This window comes from Alligator mississippiensis, chromosome 4, assembly GCF_030867095.1.
Source record: "Alligator mississippiensis isolate rAllMis1 chromosome 4, rAllMis1, whole genome shotgun sequence".
NCBI classification, from domain to species: domain Eukaryota; kingdom Metazoa; phylum Chordata; order Crocodylia; family Alligatoridae; genus Alligator; species Alligator mississippiensis.
This window is the reverse complement of record NC_081827.1, coordinates 106,637,878-106,661,812: the sequence shown is the minus strand read 5'-3', so window position 1 is coordinate 106,661,812 and position 23,935 is coordinate 106,637,878. Positions and strand designations below refer to the sequence as shown.

Sequence of the window (23,935 nt, the reverse complement as noted above, 5' to 3'; positions counted from 1 at the left end):
TGATTCAGACAGCTATCCCTCTCAAATGTCAAGAAAAAGGCTGAACCATTAATTCCCTTTGCAGAGCTTAACACATCCTAAAAGGGTGAGATGGCTGTCTTATACACAAGCATTAGGAGCTGATCATTTATTTAAGTACATACCTCTTTTCCATCTAAGTAGATTATTGAGATTCAAGCCAGACTCTTCTGTCTAATTCTGTAGAAGATTATTCTGCAATTATAGTTTCAAAGCCTTATTTGTCCAGTCAGCATTTTGCATGAGCTTAGCAACTCACCTGCAGTAAGAGTCTCCTAGTGGTGACCAGTCATTCAGTTTCAATTCCAATGTAAATTCTTGACATACATAATAGAAAATCAAGGAGAATTAGAGGAACCCACTATTACTGTAAATAGCAAGTGTCAAAGATACAAAGAGAAATGACCCTTATTGCTCTGGTATGAAGGTCATGTTATATTTACAGTTATTGAGTAGCATTGGTCAAAATGGAACACACGAAACATTGGTGGTTTTTATTCAAAGAAAGGAGAAAAAACAATCATCAACATCAACACGTTTTGTTCTATTAGTGAAAAATGTAATGTCTTTAAAAAAAAACCCACAGTTTTGTGAAACATTATTACTGGAATTTTTCATTCACTTAAACCTGAGATTTCAATATACAGAAGTTATTCACAAGCATCCCAACAATATTTCTGATTAAAAACTCAGGGAATAGAGAAGTGATTACTAAAAGAAGTAAAAAATGGTCCCATTTTGCTTACTTGCAAACAAAAAGTAAGTTTAAAACATGGGGTTAAATTACTTCTGGATTTCTCACAGGCTCTATTATTTCAATATTGCTGTAACCAATGATATGTAAAAGTACATAATGGAAACTTGTCCTGTTGCCTTTAATGGACTTCGAATTAGGCCCTTAGAGCAACCTGGAGAGAAAGAGTGCACACCGAGATTCACTATGAGCTGTGACAGCACAGGACATTGTTTCAGCACTTCTTTGGTGAACACGTATCTGCAGAATTTGTGATTACTGCCTGCATTCTGCTCTCACTTTCCCAGGCTTTCATAAGGATGGAATTTACAATTAGTTTCAGATCTTCCTTATTTATGACAGTTTTTTTGAGCCTCAAGGCCTCAAGCTTCCCTCACGTGTTATGCTGTCTGTTTACCTGAGTCTGCAGATAATTTTGAATAATTCATTTTTAGAATGTATATTTGTACTGTTACATGCACATGCAGGGTCAAACACCTTCCTTTACTGCATGCCGTTAAGCTTAAACTCTTCATTGTAGCAACACAAGGCGGGTTATTGTAAGCCACCTTCTTTGAAGCTGTAAGGTAATGCCTTCCCTTTGCTAAATACATTTGTAAAGCTACACACAGACCTTTTCCAGAGCCTTGAACAATTCAGTCTCCAGGCCAGAAGAAAAATGATTTGCTTACACACCTGTATGGAAAGCGATATCTAATCTTTTATGTTAACTATTGGAGAGTGCTCAGGTCAATCAACAGTCAATAGAAGGTGGTAGTAACTCTTATTTTATATTTTATTTTACAGTCAGGGTTGAGTATTTGTTTTTGAAAGATTGGAGGGCTTGGTTGGCAGTGCCAGGGAACCGGAATCTTTTTATCTACATGCTTGATAGAAGTCAGAGGAGGCAGGTGCAAAGCAAGCTTTCCAGCACTGTCTGCAGCAATAATCCCCACCTTAGCATTGACTAGCCACCTGCTCTTCAGGCACAGAGATAATTCAGTCTCCACGTTAGTTCAGTCCTAGGGCTCATAAATGAGTCAAATTACAGTGTTGTTGGTGGTTGTGTCAATACATCAATATTTGATCACTGAATGTGGCCTCTCCTGGGTTCTCCTCAAGACAGGGAGTTGAACTTTAAATGGCCTAAACAGATTTTATCTACCTGTGATTTATGCAGAGCATATTCCAAATCCAACTGAAGACAACAGGTAACTTTCCAATGGGTTTTAGATCAGGCCATGACTTACCCAGCTTCTTCTTATTAGAAACAGAGTATTCTAAAGAGAAATACATTGTTGTGCTTATATTTTAGACTGGATTTAAAATCCAAGAACATTTAATCCAGATTTTGATACCTCATTTACTGTAGAATTTATCAGTTTCCTTGTAAAATACTTTCATGCTGTTTCATTCTCAGACCAGCAGAGACTCCCTATGCCTGATGAAGGGTGACTGCGCCTGAAAGCTTGCCAGATCTTTTTTCCAACTACTCAGCTGGTCTAATAAAAGATATCACATCTACTCAAAGAACCTTGCCTGTTCATGCTGGTTAGAAATCCATCCACTCTGACATTTATCAGCTCCATGATGAGCAACTGGGCTGCTTAGAAACACTGCAGAAAAAATATCAGTGTGCAAAACAAAGGACATCTTGTTTGAAGGTAACTGAACTGATTTTACCAAAAAAAGAGCAGATATCTAAGTTGTTCCAACTCTCCTTACCTAATCATGATTGATTATATGGGACCCTCCTTCCTGTAAATACTAATCGATGGCAGTAGTACTTTTGAGAAAGATTTGCAAGTAGCACTGTGTATATTGCAAATACCTGTTAGGAGTGGTGCATAGACCCAGCCTGAACCCCAACATTAAACTAGAAAAATATGGCAGTCTAAGGAATCATTGTTTATTACAGGCATCCCGCATCTTACACACATTTAACTTGAGCGAATTCAACTATACGCGGGTAGGGAGGGGGGGCCGGGCTTGAGTCTGCATGTGGTGCTGCCGCTTACCTGGAGGCCCGGCCACCACCACGCTGCCAGCGGTGACTGCCTCTGCCTCCAAAACCTCCCACCACCGCCATGGAGCCGTACCCGGAGCTGTGAGGCCAGCCACTGGGCATGGTGGTGGCCAGGCGGCACGCAGCCATCCCCACCACCACCCCGCCCTGAACCACTGCCGCCGACCACACAGCTCTAAGCATGGCTCCGCGGTGGCGGTGGGAGGTTTTGGAGGCAGAGGCAGTCACCGCTGGCATGGTAATATGCGATTTCACTATACACGATTTTCGCCTTTACATGCTGCCTTTAGAACGTAACCCCCATGTAAGATGCGGGATGCCTATATTTGTACTGAGTCACAGCAGCAATGCTACATGAAAGAGAGGCCCCATTTATTGTCTGGCATGATACAAATGTGCACACTTGAATGGTAGGGCTGTGCGAGGCTTCAGACAGAGCTTCAGATCTGGAGAAGCTTCAGATGCTTCGGGGTCTGAAGCAGCACATCTGGGTCTAAGCGCTGGCTTCGTTAGTCTTCCCGAAGCACTTTGGAGATCCGGCCATAGGGTATAATGGGGAAACAATAAAATATCTATAACTTTGTTCTTTTGTGTGTTATTTGGATGATATTTTCAGGGATGGTAGACTCTGCAGAGATCCTGAAGTTTGCCAAGTTTCAAGAAGATTGGTGCAGAGGGTTGGGGGAACAGCACCCCAAATTCTTGAAAGCAAAACTCATGTCACGTCTAGGTGTTACAATATAGTGGGGTGAAAACTGCTGGGATGGTAGTCTGTGCTGAGGCCACAAAGCCTGCCAAGTTTCAAGGAGATTGATGCAGGGGTTTGGGGGCAACTGTACCCTAAATTCTCAAAAGCAAAACTCCTGTCACGTCTGTGTGTGACAACACAGGGTAGTCAAAACTGCAGGGCTGGTAGCTCTTACTGAGGCCACAAAGCCTGCCAGGTTTCAAGAAGATTGGTGCAGGGGTTTGGGGGGAACTGCCCCTCAAGCTGTGGACAAGCAAAACTGGTGCCACAGGTGCTTGTGGGACTGACTGTGTCTGTCTTGGGGCGGGGAGGGGAGACGCTGCTGCAGGCCTGGCTGCTAAGCTGCTGTGTTACCAGTCACCAATCAATCAATCATGATTCACTCGGGGACTGGGGACTCAGGGACCAGCTCAATATACAGGACCTAGCTACTACATAACAACTTAACGAGCATCAATTAGCAGCTACAAAACCAGACTAAAGAGAGGAAAGAATCAATACAGATGATCAACTGCCCCAAGACAAGAGCCAGTCTTGGTATGAGTTTTGTCTGTCAGCAGCTAGGGGTGCAGGGCCCCAGAACCCCCCTGCACCAATCTCACCCAGAGCTGGCAGGCGTCATGGCCTCAGCAAGGGCCACCATCCCTGCAGCTGTCACCCCGCTGAGCCATAACACACACAGTGTCACCCGTGGCACCAGTTTTGCTTGTCCACAGCTTGAGGTGCAGTCCCCCCCAAACCCCTGCACCGATCTCCTTGAAGCTTGGCAGGCTTTGTGGCCTCAGTAAGAGCTACCACCCTGCAGTTTTGACCCCACCCTGTGGTGTAACACACAGCTGTGACAGGAGTTTGGCTTTCAAGAGTTTGGTGTACAGTTGCCCCAAAACCCCTGCACTGATCTTCTTGAAACTTGACAGATTTCATGCTATCAGCAGAGGCTACCACCCCTGCAAGTTTCACCCAAATTGGACACAAAACAACAAAGTTATAGATATTTCATTGATTCCCCATTATACCCTATGGCTGGATCTCCAAGGCGGCTCCGAACCTTTGGAGCCGCTTCGGTCGAATCGAGGCGGAAACCTGGTCCGGAGCTCCAGATCGGATCATGGCCATCCAAAGTGGCCAGATCCAAAGCTGGACCGGATTGCTGCTGACTCACACAGGCCTATTGAATGGACATCTGAAGAGCTTACAGTCTAAACAGACAAGACAGGTGTAGGAAGGGAGAAGGAAATGTATCATCTCCAGTTGCTTTATGGAACTGATAGTTTCTCCTGACTTTTGAGAAGGATGAAGTGAACAAAAGGGAAAAGGAGATAAGTGAATCAGTTGCACAGTATACTTGCTAGTGGTTTATTACAATTAAGCACCAACTCTCGTGCTGATCTTTCATAAACATATTGTGCCAAGAGGGTGAACATTACCATGAAAGGCAGTAGTCCAAACATTCCTTGCCAGCAGTTGGCATTGCCTTGCATGCTTCCCTTATGTGACATGATACCACTACGTCTGATTATAACTTCGGCCCTTAATGGTATTTTTTGGGCAGCTCCAAGGCATATTTTGCAGGGGTTCCATAGAATATATATATTGAGGAAGTTCTCTTGTGGCAGGTATAAAACTGATGACTGCAGGGAGATGGATTAATCAAGTGTTTCTGTTTCTATCAGACTTACTAGCCTGCAGGAGAATATACAGGCTAGTCTATACAAGGCCTGTCTAGAAAGCCCCAGCCTATATTGTCCTTGCCTCTTTTCCTTCTATTTGCCACTAAAATCATTCAGCAAACAATTTGGATGTAATAATGGAGACGGGGCTCACTATTGTACTTCAATGCTGGAACCTGGAGCAGATTTGAGAGCTATTCTGTAGCACTTCCTTAAAACTACTGAGAAGATACCAATGAGAAAAACTGATCAAGAATTTCTAGTTAAAGATGCCATTCTGAAAATGCAACAGTTAAAAAGTAAAAAGGCAAGGAAACTAATTTGAGGCAGGTAAAATCTAAAATAAATCACTGTAAACTCTGCTGATCCCTTCAAGGAAGGAGAAAATTTGCCTGCAAGCTGCACAGAAAGAATCAAGAGTGCCACCATACTAGTCTGGCATCACCTCCTCAGGCACTGATTAATTCCATAACCAAGTGATTAGCTAGCTGGGAGCCACTGCCACAAACTACAGAGGCAAAAAACTCCTATATCGAACCCTGTCCTCTCTCAAAGGAAACTCTGCTATACCCCACCCATGGGAATGTAGGAAGCAGCAGAGAGATGCCTCTAGCCACTTTGGCCCATTTTGTGTCTTTATTTTCTTTTCTCCTTGACCCAATCTGAGCCTGAAACTACTTTGGATGAGCAGGACTAACGGTGACACCACAGGGGAGGGAAAGAAAGCAGGGGGGAAAGAGATTAGCTTGGGGAAACTGAAAATAAAAGGGGGGAAGAGTAGAGAAGCAAACCTGTTAGAATTTGTGGAATTGTTCAAAGGGTACTTTTCATGTTTAACATTGGCTTTGTTTGAGAACAGGGTTTTTTTTCATGAGCAATTGCTGTCATTGTTAAATTTCTCATTTTATGCAAACAATTCCTGCTTCTTAAATATTTAAAAAAATAATCCAAAACATTATCAGTGTGTTTCTTTTACCCCCAAATATTTGTTCAATACATGAAACATTCTGCTAACTGATTTGGTGATGTGATCAATAACATCATTTAATTAAAAACCTACATGTGAAAAATGGGCCTATTTCAAACACTCTAACATGAAAACAAATGACAACTGGCAAACTCTATGTCCTTGATGTGCTGTATGTTTTGTGTCTGGCTGGTAATATTTTGTCTACCTTGTCTACTTACATTATAAACTCAATGAGGCAGGCTCTGCCTTTCAGTCTGTATCTCCTTATAATGGGACCTGATCATACATGGATCAGAGTATGAATACCACAGATGTAAGAGTTCACATTACCTTAGCTATAACTTTCATGTTTCTGTAATTAGAGCTGATAGACCAACACCATAAATATATTAGTATTTTTGGAGCAGAACAAAAAAATTGCACAATTATAATGGAAGAGGTGCTATGGATTTATTTTTGTGTGACAGCTTTTCACCAAGTGCTGTAGGTAGAATTCCCAGGTGAGTTAGTGTTGTATTTAAAAACTGCACGCCTTAGAGTTAAACAAACAACTTTCATATGAATTAGAAACAAATCTACACAATTGAGTAGCATTACTTTTTTCTAAATTGTACAAGTAATGTTTGTCAGGAATTTGATTCAGCTGCTTTTGAATTTCAGTCAGCTACTCGTAATCTAATATGCTATAAGCACACTTTGCAATAATGTGATAAGATATTGATTCAACTGTTTTCACAATGGATTGATCAATATAGCATATGATTAAGTCAACATATAATTTTAGTGAAAGTGTGTTACCTTATTACTTAAATAATCTAGCCATGTATTTAAAAGCCTAAATCCATCTATATTCAATCAATGTTTAAGGGAATTAATATACCGATTCTGTATTTGCTGAATTCTGATTGCAGTGTAAGCAAAGACACTTGCTATGATATATCCAATATATACTGCCAGAACTTCAAGTGCTTTCCACCAGTTAAGAATCTGCCCATGGTGTTTTTCACTAGGGCCTGTGGCTGGTACAAAATACAATTAACCTCCTATGATGTGCCAGGACTTAGGAAAGCAAAACTCCCACGGCAAACAAACCTGAAGGTTCTTCTGAGTCTGTAGTAGCATCCTAGGGACGGCCATCTACAGAGCTGCCTTTGCACCAAATGACATGGTGAATGACTTCCTAATGAGTCAAAATCCTTGCAATCCCTCTGGGAACTGCTATTGTCTGGAATATCCTTTTTGATTTTTACCCAATTAGGTAAATCCAAATTCCCCCTGTGACTGACTAGCCCATACAAGATATTGTTTATTTGACTTGGCTTATTGCCATTTTAAAAATAAACAGAGAATCTCAAATGTTTGTTGAAAAGGCAAAATTCAACTTTCATCTAGTTTCTTATTAGATAATAGAAACAACCTGATGACACTCAGTAGTTACATGTCTATCTCAGTAAATTGCTTAACCAAATAAAGAAAAAGAAAGGTACTACTAGGGCATTATAATTTTGTTCTAAAAAAGTTCTTTAACATTTAATAATAACAGATCCAATTTTTGAAGAGCCCACAACCAGCTCTTTCCATTTCAGGCACCTAAATGAAGTAGCCAGCTTGAGAGCAATCATGGTTGCCAAGAACTTTTGACAATCTGGCCCTTCATATATAGAAATGGGTTTCCTTGATTGTATGTCTCCATTTTTTTCACATGGACTTGTCTCATTTAATTCTAAGTACATTTTGAGGAGGGCTACAGCTCAGACAATTGTCACGTGTGCCAATTTCACCCTCAAATTTACATTCCCACTGAGTAAACTGTCGATGCAAATCTCAGTACCCCAGCCTCTATCTGATTTGCTCCTGCAAGGGCTACTTAACATGACTGAGGGCTGCAGACTGGGGTTTATTTACATGGATCACTGTATTGGTTTGAACTGCACTTTTGTTGCAGAGCTACCCCAGTGTCGTTCCTGTCTGTCTTTACAAAGACAGTCAGAGCTGTTTAAAAGAAAATGTTCACTTGACGCTATGTCTTCCTCACTTCTCTGCTGAGCCTACTAAGAAACAAGGCCATTCACTCACTCCCAATCTGCCAGCACCCAAGGTTGGTATGTAGTCAAAGGAGAAAGAAGGGCTCAGAAATCCTCTCAAGTCCTTTGTCTTAAGAAAACCTGAGAGCCGTGTACACTGATTTGTCTGTTCTGCCTAACTGTTAGATGTGGGCACAGGAGAAGTGGGAGTGAGTGGACAGTGCTTGTCTTTTTGGTGGTTTTCCTGGGCTAGACAGGGAAGCTGTACATATAGACATAACCTTAAAAGTCTTCATGACAAACCAACTTCCCTTCTGCTAGAGTTGACGTAGTTTGTTAAATTGTTCTTGAATCATCCAGTGGATTGGCAATGACAGAGTTATGGATAAGAACAAAGAGTGGCAGGTAAGTCAGGAAATCCAGAACATCTAGTTTTTTAATATGTTTTAGTTCCCTTTGTACAGCTGCCTCGTGTTCTTCACTTATCCCTCCGGCCTTCAGTTCGACCAAAAACTGGTCCACAGTGAAGCTGCAAGACTGAGAATCAATATTCCACAAAAATAATTGCTGAAAAACAATAAAGAAGCTGTTATTTTTAGTATCCATTTCCCTCCATTTTCATGTTCTTTTAACTTATTATTTTAATTAATTTTATCTGCTGTCTGTGGGACAGTCCAGGTATAAGCCTCAGCTCATGCTTTCTGCATTTAATAGTGAGGAGAAAGTTGAAGGTGACTAAACCACTTTTATCTGTTCCCTAATTCTGAAGGCAACCAGTAGCCTAACTGACTAAATCAACCCCTGGGCAATTCTAATTCATGATGGCTAGAATGGTCTTCTAGAGACTGTTTTGTGGTTGGAGAGTAGCAGATGACTCCAGCACCCTTCACTTCAGGCTTCATCAAAACTCTCCCCATTGTGGGAAACCACTGGCCTGTCCACAGCAGCTGCTGCTATGTCCTCTGTGCCAAGTAGGGCTGGTATAATGCTAAATAAAGACTGCCCCGTGCCTTGAAAATTCTCTTCAGTCCCCTTACAGTTGATTTGAAGCCCCACTGTACTGGTCTTGTGACACACTGAGCTTACTAGAATGTGTCTTCTATGAGCAACAATAATCCTGTATCCAAATACTGCAAATCTGAACATTTTAGTCCCATTGAAGGGCTACAGAAGCTCATTTCTTATTAATATTTAAATGCTAAGTAACATGTAAAACAATAACATCACTCTGGGGATGACAGAGAAGAATGAATAACTTGTTGATCCTTTTCCATCCTTTGAGAAAATAGTGGCATTACCTTTGTGCAGAAAAGAGGGAATCAGGACAGTAGTGGGTAGGTGTCTATTAGGGCTGTAGTAAACAGCACCGTTCCATTTTGTGTTCAGTTTTGACGGTTCGACAGAACAGCATTCTGTTTCAAATTTCATTTAGAGTTGAAATAGCTGTTCCGTTTTGTTCCATCAAAGCAAAAAGGCTGTTTCGACGCTGTTTCAATGTTTTGCTGGGGATGGAAATCAGCCCAGTTGGGCTGACTTCCCATCCCCAGTGCTAGATTGCGCTGGGACAGGAGGCAGCCCAGTTGGGCTGCTTTCCCATCCCCGGCACTAGATCAGCCAGCCTCCCACCCCCCATGTGATCTAGCACAGGGGATGAAAAAGCAGCCCAGCTGGGTTGCCTCCTGCCCCCAGCGTGATCTAGCACCGGGGATGAGGAAGCAGCCCAGCTGAGCTGCCTTCCATCCCAGTGTGATCTAGTGCCAGTGATGGGGATCTAGCACAGGGGTTGGGAAGTCAACCCAGCTGGGCTGACGTCCATCCCCCTGCTGGATCTTACGTTGGAGATGGGAAGTCAGCCCAGCTGGACTAACTTCCCATCCCCAGCCTATGGTCAAAATGTTTCAACTTTCAAAATGTCTTGACTAGCCTCATTTTGTTTTGAGGCTGTTTCAACAGTCTTTGTTTCATTCTGCTTTTGCTCTTTTGAGCTCGAAATTGGTAAAAACAGTGTAGAAATGAAATGGCCGGCAAAATTTCACACAACCCTAGTGTCTATGTACCTATCCAGATAGGAAAGCTAAGGGGCAATGGATGAGTATTTCTTTGGCAAACATGAATAACAACATCATGCAAAGCAAGGTTTCTGAGAATGCAGACTAATTTCCAACCCAGAAACCACCCTTTTAAAAATGTTATAAAGGAATTTTGTGCCACTGCTTCCACATGCAGACTGACAGGGTAATATTTAGAAGCATTTTAGAGTATGTCTGTGCTGTAAAGTGCATTGCAGTGTAGAGATGCCTAGGTTAGCTTGGGTACCAGGAGCAGCCTAGCCATGACAGCATGGAGTTCCAGGCAGGCTATTTCCCCTTGATTACCAAAGTAAACCTTTCTCAGCAAGGTAAATTAGCAAATGTGGAGAACAATGCTGGGGACTGTTTCTAGTAAGTGAGATAGTTTGGTAGAAGCTTGCTCAGCTATCTCTACAGTGAAGTGTAATGTTAACATACCCATAGAAGCACAGAAAATCTTAACAGTATCTGACAATAGGCCATGTGTACAGACTTAAAGGAATGTTAAAAGGCCATTTTCAAAGGAGTTTTAATCCAGTCCCTAAATTTGTGCATTTAAATATGCACATTCAAATTAGGTGCAAATCTCTGAGTTTGCACATGAAAACAGCATTTGCTTGTACAAGTCAGATGATTAAGTATCCCAGCTCCTGAGCATGAAGTTCAGGGTAACATTTTGGAGGTTTTCCAAATATCTAGTCCGAAAGGTCCATTGTGTGACCAGATGCTATCAAGCCTGACGGACACCAACTTGCATTTTTTTTTTACATTCCCATTTATATATATAACTGGTACACAAAACTGGAGCTGGTAGGGGAATGGAGAGATGTTGCAGTGTGTATCCATGCATAGCTGTGTATCCATGCATATCCACTTGCATAGCTGTCACTCAAAACAGACTTAACTTCCTGGTTTGGTGTATATATAGGGGATATATATATATCCTCTCTCCAGTATGAGAGCTGCAACAATCTGTCTAACCCAGCTGCCAAGCTGAGTGACCCCAACAAAACCAAACCAGGAAGTTAAGTATGTTTTGAGCTACAGCTATGCAAGTGGAGCTAACACATGGATACACACTGCAACATCTCTCCACTCCCCTACCAGCTCCAGTTTTGTGTGCCAGCAGGGGACTGAAATTGATGAGACTGTTATGTTCAAAAAGAGCACAGGATCTCATAGTTAAGCTTGGGCAGCCTTAGTCAATACTTGGGTTGACCTTTCACCTCTCCCGAGTTTTGTCCCTCCCGACTGAGGTTGAGGTCATTGATGAGGTTGTAGGAGGAAGTTGCCACGGCAGGTGCAGAATTACATTTAGTGGAGATTTAAAAAAAAAGAAGAAATGTTTCATCTCTGCTCTATACTCTCCCCTGCTGCATATATTAAAAAATACAAGACAACTATTAATAAACCATGTTTGATTTCTCTCCCTTTCAAGGTATCATTTTTAAAAGAGGATCTAAAATGGGTTTTGAGTGGCAGAATACATCCACACTCCAAAGATCTGAAGTAAGATACCTAATGCAGGTTCCTTGCCTCCTAGTCACCTCTGCAGATCCAGAATCTGCCTTCAGAGCCAAATATGTGAACATACATTTTCACATAATTCTAAAACTTAAACAGAGCCAAATTTAACTTCACAGAATTGCTCATCTCCCTCTTCTGCTACATGCAGGACCAGGGACGGATCCAGGATTTGTCAAGTGGGGATGTGGGAGCAGTGACCTCTGCTGTAGGGGTGGCTGCACCCCCCAACTCCAGTCTCTCCCACCACTTCCCTCACACCCAGTGGAGTGGACAGATGAGGCAGGGGGAGCCTCTGGAAACTTTTTAACCAAGTAAGAGTCCTTGGTCCCTTCCCCTCCTTGATCAGAGTCACATCCCCTCCCTGTCCCTTTTCCTGGCACTTTCCTTGCTGCCCTGAGGGTGGACAAAGTTCCATAGCCACTTGTGCCCACTCCAGCCTAGCTGCACAGGGGCTGGGCTCAGTTGGAAATATGATGGGATGGGTAGGTGAGTGGGTTCTCCCACACTACCTGGTCCCCTGGGAGAAGGCATGGGGAGGGGAAACCTTCTCCTCCATCAAGCTGCTTCTGTCACTATCACAACAGGCCAACCCTCTGCACAGCATGGCTGGAGTGGGCAGGAGTGGCTCTGAAGCTCTCCCTGACCCTTGACAGTGTGGAAAGCAGCAAGAGGAGGAGGAGGTGGGGAAATGGACGGGAATGGATATGCCTCTGTGCATGGAAGAGAAGGGAGGGGCTTCTCACCTGCTTTGAGGATTTTAAGAACGTACCCAGAGTCTCCTGTGGCATAGTCCAGTCACAAGGTGGCCGGGTTGGGGTGGAGTGAGCAGTAGGGTTGTGCAAAGCTTCGGTCACTGATTTGATTCAGAGGAGATTTGGTCCAATTCAGCAGCCAAATCTCTGAATCCAAATCAAATCAGGAGACCTATTAATCTCTCTGAATTGGATCACAAGCTCTGATTCAATTCAGAGAGATTTGACAATTTGGCCATAGACACAGCTTTGTATGTTTTTAATACATACCTCGAGGTACCAAGCATGGCTCGTGAATGCTGAGATGGTGGAGTGGATGGAGCATCCCACAGGAGTGCAGAAGGGTCCCTCATGCACTCAGTGGCAGACCCAAAAGTGGACCAGATGTACTTCCAGTCCACTTCTGGGTCTACTGCGGAGTGTGTGGGGGACCCCCCTCCCTGCCCTGCCAGCTCAGCGACTGGTGCCTCCTGGGTCTCAGGGGGCACCCAGGGTGCCCTCATGGCTGATTGCTGAGCCAGCAGGGTGGGAGGGGTGTCCCCCATGTGCTCAATGGCAGACCCAGAAATGGACTGGAAGTACTTCTGGTGTGTCTGTGGCTGAATCACTAATTCTCTGAATCAGAATCAAATCTTCAGATTCAGATTTGGCTGAATCGAATTGGGACAGTGATTCAAATCAGTAAATAGAATCACTGTCTCCTTAATTGGGCCAAATCCAAATTGAATACTGCCTGCTTTACACACCCCTAGTGAGCAACCACAACACTATACCCTCTCTGGATCATCTCCCCTTGTGCAGGACACTTCTGTAAGCCATTTGTGCTCTTACTGGTTTCATCAGCATCAGGGACCTGAGCAGAGAGTCTTTTATGTTGCTGCTATTTATTATTTGTGCTGGGGTAACATTTGCAGGCTTATAATACAAAATCAGGGTCACACTGCCTCTAGACACTGCACATAAATAGTGGGACAGTATCTGTCCCCAAAAGTTGAGAAAACTAAATGGACAAGCTGCAGACTGGGAAAAAGGAAAGGGTGTTACTCCTAATTTACAGATGGGGAATCAAGGCACAAAGAAATTAAAAGACTTGCCAGAGTTCATACAGAAAGCCTGTCACAAAGCCAGGAATGAAAAGCCAGGCCAGTGACTTAACCACAAGATCATCATTCCTTTGAACATTCAGTGGCTTGCATTGCAGAAAGTCATCATCACCAAGGTTTGAACATGTGATTTTCACTACTGTAGCATGTTGCAGCTAGAAAAGAATTACAGTTAATAGGAAGGAAGGAAGGACTTTGACTTTTTAACTATTTTATTTGGGAGTTCAGGGTACAAAAAGTTGGCCCCTCCAGGGTCCAGGCCCAATATACAAAGCAAAGACAAACAAATTACCATCAAACCAAGTGCATCATGCCATTACATTCATAACATCATACCGTGCCAAACACCTTCACAGTATTACATGTCATGCCTAACATGCCGTTATGTAGTCAGGACACTAGCCACACAGTCGTACAGGCTCCCTATAAACAAATTATTCCTACCCTGCTGTATCCAGTCATGCACATGACAACACCTTCACCTTCCCACACAAAGAAAAAAAAGCAAGAAGAAGCCTGGTGAGGGCCCAGGGTGCAGCACAAACTGGGAGTTAGTCTAACACCAAGCCTGCCCAATCACCCAGACTGGTCATGACATCAGAGCACGTATTGAAGATAGCCGTCCTCCATGTGGCACAGCGCTCCCTCAAGGGCCCAGCGTACCTCAAAGGTGGGCACCGCCTGCTGGAGCACAGAATTCTCAAACTCCAGCGAGAGATGTGCCGGCACCAGGAGGCCGAAAAGCCACAGGGCATCATCTGAGCCATTCCTGGCAAGCCAGTTGTGCTGGCTCTTGAGGATGGCCATCTTGGCCTGACCCAGCAGAAAGTTGGCCAAACAGATGGTACACCGCTTGGCCACCCGGTACAGGTAGGAGCACACATAGGTGGTCTCTGAGAGGCTCCTGCCCAGCACCCACAGTGGCAGCTCAAGAGCAAGAAAGAGCAGCTTCAGGTAGGGACAGTTGAGGAAGGCATGAAAGAGGGTCTCCTCAATGCTGCAGGGCAGAAGGGGCAGGTCGTTGAAAAGGCTGGGTCAAAGTGGGATGCAAACATGCCAGTGGCTAGGATGCCATGCAGCAACCACCACTGCAGTTTGCCAGTCTGGTTGGTGGCTTATAGAACGTACGCTAAGCCAGGTGAGCCAGTGGGGAATCTGGTGGCCCCAGGCTCTGTTGCCAAGGTGTATCAGGGTGACCCACCAGCACTTGGGCATGGCAGACATGAATCACCCAGGCATAAAGACTTCTACGTGACAGAGAAGCAAAGGGGTAACCCACATCACTGTCAGGCGGCACAGGGAGTGTCAGCAGGGTGCCAGGCCTGCTGACCAGCTTGCCAGCCACAGCCAGGGTGACTGGCAGCATGGGAAAATCCTCACTCGGAGCATCTGCAGCACAGGGGACCTAGCATGCCCAGAAATGGGCATCCAGGGTGGCTGCTGCCTCCGGTGGGAGGGCAGCCTAGATGTCACACAGGAGACAGCCCAAGCTGCAGATGGGGCACATGCCTAGCTGGGTGGTCAGGGCCTTGGGCAAGAGCTAGGCAGACTGAGCATGGTCAAGGAGATGGCTCAGGTAGAGGACACATGACTGGATGAGGGTGGCTGTGACGCTGGCAGAGGCCAGGCTCGGCACGGGGCTTTTCAGGGCTGGGTTGTGCTCCAGAAGCTCCCTCAGCAGCTGTGGAAAACACAGGTGCCAGGCCTGGGGCTGGAGATGGAAGATGGCCTGCTAGGCTCATACCACACTGCAGTAGAAAGCCAGAAGCACCACTCAGTTCAGGAGCGTGAGGTCCAGCAGGAAGAGCTCCCAGTTGAAGCCAAGGGCTCCCACCCTCTGCAGGAACCAGCAAGCCAGTTGTTACCAGGGTAGGAGTCACTGAAGGGCTTGCAGGCAAAAGGCAGCCACCTTGTTCACCAGGCCGACCAGGCTCTGGCCCCACTCAGTGACAGGTAGGTAAAGGATGGCTCGTGGAAGCCAGTGGCACCCATCCCAGAAAAAATCTACCAGGAGGCACTGGAGCCTCTTGATTAGGTCCTGTGATAGGTTCAGTATGGCATACCAGTGCCACAGGGTCACCACCACCAGGTTGTTGGCAATGAGGGCACATCCATGGTAGGAGAGGCTGGGTAGGTTCCAGCACCACCATTGCAGGCAGGCTTCCACCCCTTCCTCAAAGCCGTCCCAGTTGCATGCCATGAAGGTTGGTGGGCCCAGGAACACGCCCAGGACCTTGAGGCCCTCACGGCACCAGGTGAGGCCCTCTAGCAAGTCCTGGGGGGTCACGCTGATCCACACGCCAAGTAGAAAGGTATTGCTCTTGGCTCAGTTGATACGGGCCAAGGAGGCATGTTCATAGGCTCACTGGCAGTATGTCAGGGCTCACACGTCTTCTGGGTGTTACGAAATGTGGTCACATCATCTGCATATGCTGAGAGCCAGAGTGAAGGGCCAATGGATGTGCCCGTGGCCGAGGGCAAGGCCACACCACTCAGGTAGCACCACAGCATGTGCAGCAGCAGCTTAATGGCCAGGGCGTAGACCATGTCCAACAGGGGGCAGCCCTGATGGATGCCCCTGTGCATGGGGAATGGGATGCAGAGAATGCCGTTCACCTTGAGCAGGATGGAGGTGTACCAAGACAAGACCAAGAGAGGGTACCAAAGCCAAAGGCCTCCAGGGTCTGGAACAGGTAGGCTTGGCCCACCCGATCACAGGCCGGGGGCAACCCGGGGGGGTCTGCCAACATGGGCTGGACATTTCCAACAGAAGCACAGCAAGGCTGTACCCCAGGTGGGAGCTCACCCACAAACGCAGTGTCTACACCCTCAATGTCTAGACACATCAGCCTCATCCCATCATCCAGGTTGAGGACTGGCTCCTGGACAGTGATCCCCACCTTCTTAGGGGGAGAGAGGTCATCCTGCTCTTAAGGTCACTTGCAACAGTCAGAAAGCTGGATCTCCATCTCACTAGCTTCCTCATCCAATTCAGTAGGCTGGGACGTGACCAAGAGGTCAGCAGACTCCCCTGCTGCCCCCTGGGTCAGGCCTCCATAAGAGGGGTATTCTGTGTCACTTTTACTGACACCCAACTCCGGAAGTAGCGAGACAGGCGAGGGGTTGGTGACCCCCACCATCACTTTCCCCACTTCCAAGCCATCCCTGTCCATAGTTATGTGCAACAGGGTCGCTAGCATGACAGCCAGAGTGGGATCAGGGTCTCCAACAGGGCACACCCCCTGGTGTCAGCTGAGGAGGGTCCCAGCAGGGATGGAGTGTCCTGACAGGCCCCCTTCACCTTCCTCTCTTTGTTCTTCTTCTTAGTGGTAGGTGGCCCCCCCTTCATAGGGGATGGGCCGGACCACTCCTGGCCCACTTTCCCGGTGCCAGCCACCTCAGACAAGGCTGTGGTGGAATGCGGCTGGGAGGAGACCCAAGCCCCATCATCCAACAGGGCCTTGGCGCCACAGTCACTGGCTACCCTAGCCGCCTTGGCCAGGGCAGTTGGGGCAGGCAGGAGGCAAGTGGAGCATCAACCCCTCCACCTGGTGGGGCCTCTGCACTGGGGAGGTGGGCACCATAGGTGGAATGGGCAGGGGAGAGGGCTGGGGAGTAGTCCCAGCCCCTCCACTGGATGGTGCTCTCACACCGGAGACCCCAGACCCCTCAGATGGAACAGGGTTGAAAGGAGGTCAGGAAGAGCTCCTGGCCTCACTGGGTGGTGCCTGTATCCCAGAAGTGGATGTGCCATCTGTCAGGACCACTGGAGTCGCCGGGATGTTCCAACCACTTTCCCCCGTGGACACTGGGCTGCTAGATGGGAAGAGCTACCACACTGGAAACACGTGGTCTCCCTCAAGGAAAAATAAATCACAAACCTCCACCTGTCGAATGTGAGGTTCAAGGAGCGAGGCAGAGACTGAAGGCCCTCCCTGAGGAATATGAAAACCTGCCTTTGAAAAGTCAGGACATGCTTCAGATTTGGGTCCCTGCTTCTGATCATCAGTCAACGAAAGGGACTCATAGGAACCCCATAGGGCTCGAGTCCCTTGGCCAGCTCCTGGCTGGACACATGTGAGGGCACATTGGAAATCACCACCCTCACAGCCTGGGGGTCTAGAGGCGTAACAAGCTAGTGCATGCCTGCAATGTCCAGGCCCTCCATGCACACCCTGTTGACCAGGGTGGAAGCACTCAGGTAAATCACTGGCACTGTGTTAACACGGCCTGTGTAACGTATGTTACACTGTCCTAGGAGACCAGCTAGGGCACCTACTAGGCCTGTGTGAATAGGCAACTATTTGATTCAGCTTCGGATCCAGCCAATTCAGATACCAGTGATCCGATTTGGAGCTCCGGATCAGTTTCCCACTTTGATTCGGCCAAATCAGCTCCAAAGCTTTGGAGCCGCTTCGGAGATCCGGCCGTAGGGTATAATAGGGAATCAATGAAATATCTATAACTTTGTTGTTGTTTGTCTGATTTTGATGAAACTTGCAGATCTGGTAGCCTCTGCTATGAGCATGATGCAAGCCATGCTTCAAGGTGAAAGGTGAAGGGGTTTCTGAGAAACTGCACCCCACATTTCTGAAAGCAAAACTAATTTCACGTGTGTATGTGTTAAGCCATATCAGAGTCAAAACTGCAGGGATGGTAGCCCCTGTGGAGGCCACAAAGCCTACCAAGTTTCAAGGAGATAGGTATAGGGAGTTTGGGGAAACTGCACCCCAAATTCTTGAAAGCAAAACTCACGTCACGTGTATGTGTTATGCCACAGTGGGGTGAAAACTGCAGGGATGATCACCCCTGATGAGGCCATGAAGTCTGTAAAGTTTCAAAGTGATAGGTGTAGGGGGAGTATGGCTTCTGGGGCCCTGCACCTCTGGCTGCTAACAGGCAAAACTCGTGACATAGATGATCCTGTGTGTGTTAAGGCACAGCAGGGTGAAAACTGCAGGCCTGCTAGCCCCTGCTGAGGCCACAAAGCCTGCCAGCTGTCAAGGAGATAGGAGCAGGGGTTCATGGGCCCTGCAACTCTAGCTGCTGACAGACAAAACTCATGACATGGGTGTTTGTGCAACTGACTGTCTGTGTCTTGGGGCAGTTGATTGTCTGTATTATTTCCTTTCCTTAGACTGTGGTTTTGTAGGTGTTAATCCTTGCTCAGTAACTCGTTACATTAGCTAGCTACTGTGTATTGAGCTGGTCCCTGAGTGAATCATGATTGATTAGTAACTGTTAACATAGTAGCTTAGCAGCCAGGCCTGCAGTAGTCCCCCCCATGCCCCAAGACAGACACAGTTGCACAAGCACCCATGTCACAAGTTTTGCCTGTCAGCAGCTAGAGGTGCAGGGCCCCAGAACCCAGAACCCCTGCACCTATCTCCTTGACAGCTGGCAGGCTTCATGGCTGCATCAGAGGCTGCCATCCCTGCAGCTTTCATCCCGCTGTGCTTTAACACACACAGTGTCACCCATGTTACGAGTTCTGCTTGTCCACAGGTTGAGGTGCAGTTTCCCCCAAACCTCTGAACCTATCTCCTTGAAACTTGGCAGGCTTTCTGGCCTTACCAGGGGCTCCCATCCCTGCAGTTTTTACCCCACTGTGACTTAACACCCACGTGACATGCGTTTTGCTTTCAGGACTTTGAGGCACAGTTTCCCAGAACACCTGCACCTATCACCTTAAAACTTGGCACGGATCATGCTCTCAGCAGGGGTTACCATTTCTGCAAGTTTCATCCAAATCAGCCAAAAGACAACAAAGTTATAAATATTTCATTGATTCCCCATTATACTCTATGGCCGAATCGCCGAATCGGCTCCAAATCTTTTCCGAAGTGATTCAGAAGCTCCGAATTGATTCAGAAAGCCTAAAGTTTCCAGAAATTTGATTCAGATTCATAGATTCAGCCTCTGAATCATCCAAATCATCTCCAAATCTGAATCATGATCTGAAGCTTTGCACAGTCCTAGCACCTATGCAGACCTCAACCCCAACATAGGGAGGGGTGTGAACCCTCAAGTCATGGTTAAGGGGAAGGTCTTGAGAGGCATCCCCATGCCAGCTGCTGGATGTAGGAATGACCATTCCTGCTAGGACAGGGTTAATCCCAAAAGCTAAAACTAAGGGAATGAAAAAAAGTTGTGTATATTAACTACAGAGATAAGTGTCTGGGAATGTGGCCATACAAAACTAAATGGGAGGGGGAAAGGGATGGAGTGAAAAGAGTTGTGGGGGTGGGGCTTATGGGGGTTAGGAATACAACAGAAACAGGAAAAAAAAAGAAAAAAGGGGGGTGGGATTAAGAGCACCCCTCGAAAGGCAAGATATAGAAAAAGATAACTCCCCGGAACAAACAAGAAAAGAAGAAAGAAAGAAAAACAAACAGTCAGAAAAAAAGCCTGTTAAAGTAGCAACTTGTAGACAAAGAAACTGGAAGTAAAGGGGGAGGGGACAGAGAGCAGAGAAAAAGAAGAAAAAACATTGTGAAAATGCAAGAAAAAAATTAGAAAGGGAGATAAACAGAAGCAAGAGACCTTTAAACAGGTGGGAGTCAAAAAAGAAATGAGATAGAAAGCCAAGGAGTCTTATGCTCAGGATCACCCCACACAGCTCCAAGAGAGCCTGGTCTGAAGCATCCAAAGTGGAAGGAAGGAAGGAGTCTCCTTCTCCTCAAGCATAATACAGTTAAATCACTACCACACCAAAGAGTATATGTCAAAGTGACTGTTGGCTTGCAATGGTATTCCTGACACCTTATGAACAAAGAGTGGGTTGTGGTTCACAGTAGACCACAGAAATGATAATAAGACCCTTCAGTTTGTCAACTGTACTGGCAAAGTACATCACCACCACTCAAATGTGTCATAGTACATCACAGCTGCATGTCTCTGCATTGTCTCTTTCTTCTATAGTGAAGGCAGTGCATGCTTCAAGGGCAGTTCAGCATAATGATATCTCCATCTCAGTTTCCAAGCAGCTGTGCCTCCATGTGTTTTGTGTCATACTAGACAACAACCACTACTTTTGTTCTCCTGTTTACTCCATTAGACCTCAAAAGTTAACAATTGTTTCCTTCTTCCAAGCATCCTCATATCAACTATGAAGGTTTTCCAGGGTTTTCTGAAACCCTTCTGGACCTCATTCTAATAGATGTGACACTTAACAGCAATCAGCCCTACATAACCAAGTGCAAGTGTACATAACCCTGTCAAATGACTGTCAGATATTATTTTTGTAGGCAAAAGCAACCTTGGGGGTTTATGCCACCTTCTTAATCCTCTGCACATCCAAATAAAAATATTTAAATGGGCACTTTCAAGGCTGCTGGAACAGATCCCATACCTATTTGTTTAGGAAGAAATTTTCAGTGGTCTGACTGGGTTATTAGATGGTTCTCTCTCACAAGGATTCAGTAAGAGTTCAAAACTTAATTACCATTTGTGCTTTTGAAAATCCCCCTCTTAAGTGCATCTGGAGAAAAAAAAAAAGTTTTAGAATTGCACTAACAAAAATGCCATATGGGTCATATATTCAGCTGGGGAAATTGCATAGTTCCACTGATTGCCACTGTTTTTCACCAGCTGATGTTCTGTCCTACAAACTTGATTCAAAATAATTCAAAGATATGTTACAGAATAAAACTCCTAAAAGCAGTTTAAAACTCCTAGAACACATGTCACCTACCTGCTCTTTCTTTGTTTCTCTTGGTTTTCCAGAAAAAAAAGTCAAGAGAAACAGATGGGTCTTGCTACTTGACCACCAACGTATCCGAATTCAGATGTATACACATGGTAGGACAGAAACATAGAAACACCTTACTGAGGATGATGTGCCCAAAGCTACATATGAATCAGGACTCAGTTTTTGTATCCCAGGGGATCACATAACTGTCCCACAAGGAAAGCATCAGTCTGTTAACAAAATGAAACACAAACCACTGGAAAATGCCAGTTCTACTAAAAAGAAAGCTATTATGGGAATGCATCAATTTTGTAGAAAAGTTTGATGAAAAATGGTGAAAATAAAAAAAAAAAAAGTTTTGCTTCATTCAAGTTATGACATTCGGATTTGGAGAAAAAAAAAGACACATTAGGATTCTCTGTGAAAAAGGAGTTCCAAAAAGCTGTTAATAAGGGCCTAATTCTGATTGTGCCCTCAGGGCACTACAATAATTCAGAGGAGATAAGCATAACTATGCTATATTATAGATCATTATAGATTGATATTATAGATTGTTAGATTGTTATAGATTGTTAGATTGATATTATAGATTGTTATAGATTGAAATTAATTGTTATTATTATGTCAGGGGTATCACTGTGACTTCAGATGAAAATCAAATCAGACTCACCTTAAAATCTACCATATTTTATTCTTTCTGAGACAGAAAAGAAAAATTGCCAGTCTAAACAAAGGGTAAACAACGAGTGTAAACATTCAGCTGAAAAAGTAGGATTCAAACAACACTCAGAAGGATAAGGGTTTTGTTGGGATCAGAAAGAGGGCATGTATGTGAAGCTTAGTATGTACTCTGCTATCCCTGAGCTCCCTGCTGGCTCCATTCTTGCAAGCCTGCAGGGGACTAAAATGCCTGAGAGTCTTGACCTGTGCAATCTCACTTCCCTTTGCCAATGCACAAGAACGGCTCTGGCAGGAGAGCAGAAGGCTGGAGAATCACAGAACTGTTGTCATCTGTACAATACTGATGCCTCTTACTTTGTGTGTTTTGTTGAGGTCACACAGTTTACTGGCCAGGATTGGGAGACCTTACGCTAAGAATTGCTGTATCTGTCTGGATCTCTCTTTTCAAGTACTGCCATACTCTAATAGAGCAAAGCAAAGCTGAGGACATGTCAGCATCGCCTCTATGCCATGTGAAGCAGCATAGTTCAACACCATGCAATATAAACACCTTAAAACTTATTAGTGTACAGCCAGTACTACTGTCTTGTGCCTGCTTACTGGTGCATTCCCCATGCTACTCGAAGATGGCTACCATCCAGCCATTTCAGGGTTCAGTGTGCATGGAGTAGGTGTGCTGTGCTTTACTGCACTGCTCCCTAGACTGGTCTGGAGGTGGGGTAAACATGCCCTGAGAACCCTCCAGCCCCATCAGTGTCACCATTACCTAGGGAATACTAGCCCTTGTATCTTTTCACAGCTTCATAAGGGACACTACTTGCATCCACTAACCTACAAGGGCTGGGAAAGTGCCATCAACACCAAAGGGTCTGGGGTACCCAAAAAATAGTTCCTTACCACAGGCAGAAACCAACTGCTGGAGTTAGTACAGACTTTCCATGATATTTTCTGCTGCTTTATTCGGCATTGGCTAAATGTCCCTCAGATGTGAAGCATCGAAAATAAAGCATCCTCTGACTCAGGCCCAAATTGCCACCTTTATAAACTCCCCTAAAAATGGATATCTGAAACCAAAACCAAAGTCCTAACAAGGAGGGGTGCAAGCTTATCATGCTATAAAGATATGCTGTTGAAATATAATGTTCTATATCCAAAGATAAGAACAACATTCTTTGCAAGGTTTAATCTTGTGAATAAACTTAAGTACTTACATCTGAGTTTTGACTATAGAAAATCTCCTAAGAGTTGTAAATACCAGTACATACAATCAACAAAAAGACATCTATACAAACAAGACACAAATATTTGATAACAGAAACATATTTTCTCTCTTTTATTTAAGAATACTTTAGCTTCCGTTTGAAATCCCTTTTCCTCTCCCTTTCTGAATGTGGGTCATTCAAAGAGAATCTCCATTATGGGATATAGCCTGTAAAGGGAACTATTGGCAAACAGAATTCAGAAAGCACTATTATCCTTACAAGTCACTTTGCCTGCTGCAAAATTGTTCCACTGAAAAGATTTTTTGAGGTAAAGCACAATTAAGGTTGACCTCCTTTGCTTAAATTAAAATAAGAGTGTAATGAAGAATCTGACTCCTTCCTCTAATTTTACAAGTTCAATAGTAATCTAACCATGCCATTCATTTTGAGAAACCATTAATTTTGCTATGTGGCTAAAACTAGAAGGCTTCAGCTTTCTTTCTCTTACTTTTCCCCCCTCTTTTTTGCTCTTTGTCTGTGCACCTGTTTGCACCACTTTAGCATCCCATTTAAAAAACTTTGGGTAATCCTCTGGCACTAACCCTGGTGTGATAATACTTCTGTTATTCAGCAGCTTAATTACAAAGGAGAACACAGATAAAACATGTCTTTCACTTCTGCTGTTAACATGCCAGTTTTACCAATCTTCAAGGTGAATGGCT

The 23,935-nt window shown here is 45.0% G+C and overlaps 1 protein-coding gene across 2 annotated transcripts in view; it reads right to left on the bottom strand.

Moving 5' to 3' along the window:
* Nucleotides 1-6,598: 6,598 nt before the first annotated feature.
* LOC106737859 (uncharacterized) overlaps nucleotides 6,599-23,935 on the bottom strand; it is a 283,248-nt gene continuing 265,911 nt past the window's right edge. Inside the window, exon 16 of one of the 2 annotated variants that reach the window (XM_019489653.2) lies at nucleotides 6,599-8,756. In XM_019489653.2, coding sequence (XP_019345198.2) covers nucleotides 8,526-8,756 — 231 coding nt within the window. In that variant the 3' untranslated portion in view covers nucleotides 6,599-8,525. The remainder of the gene's footprint in view (nucleotides 8,757-23,935) is intronic. The other variant, XM_019489655.2, reaches the window with a different exon arrangement.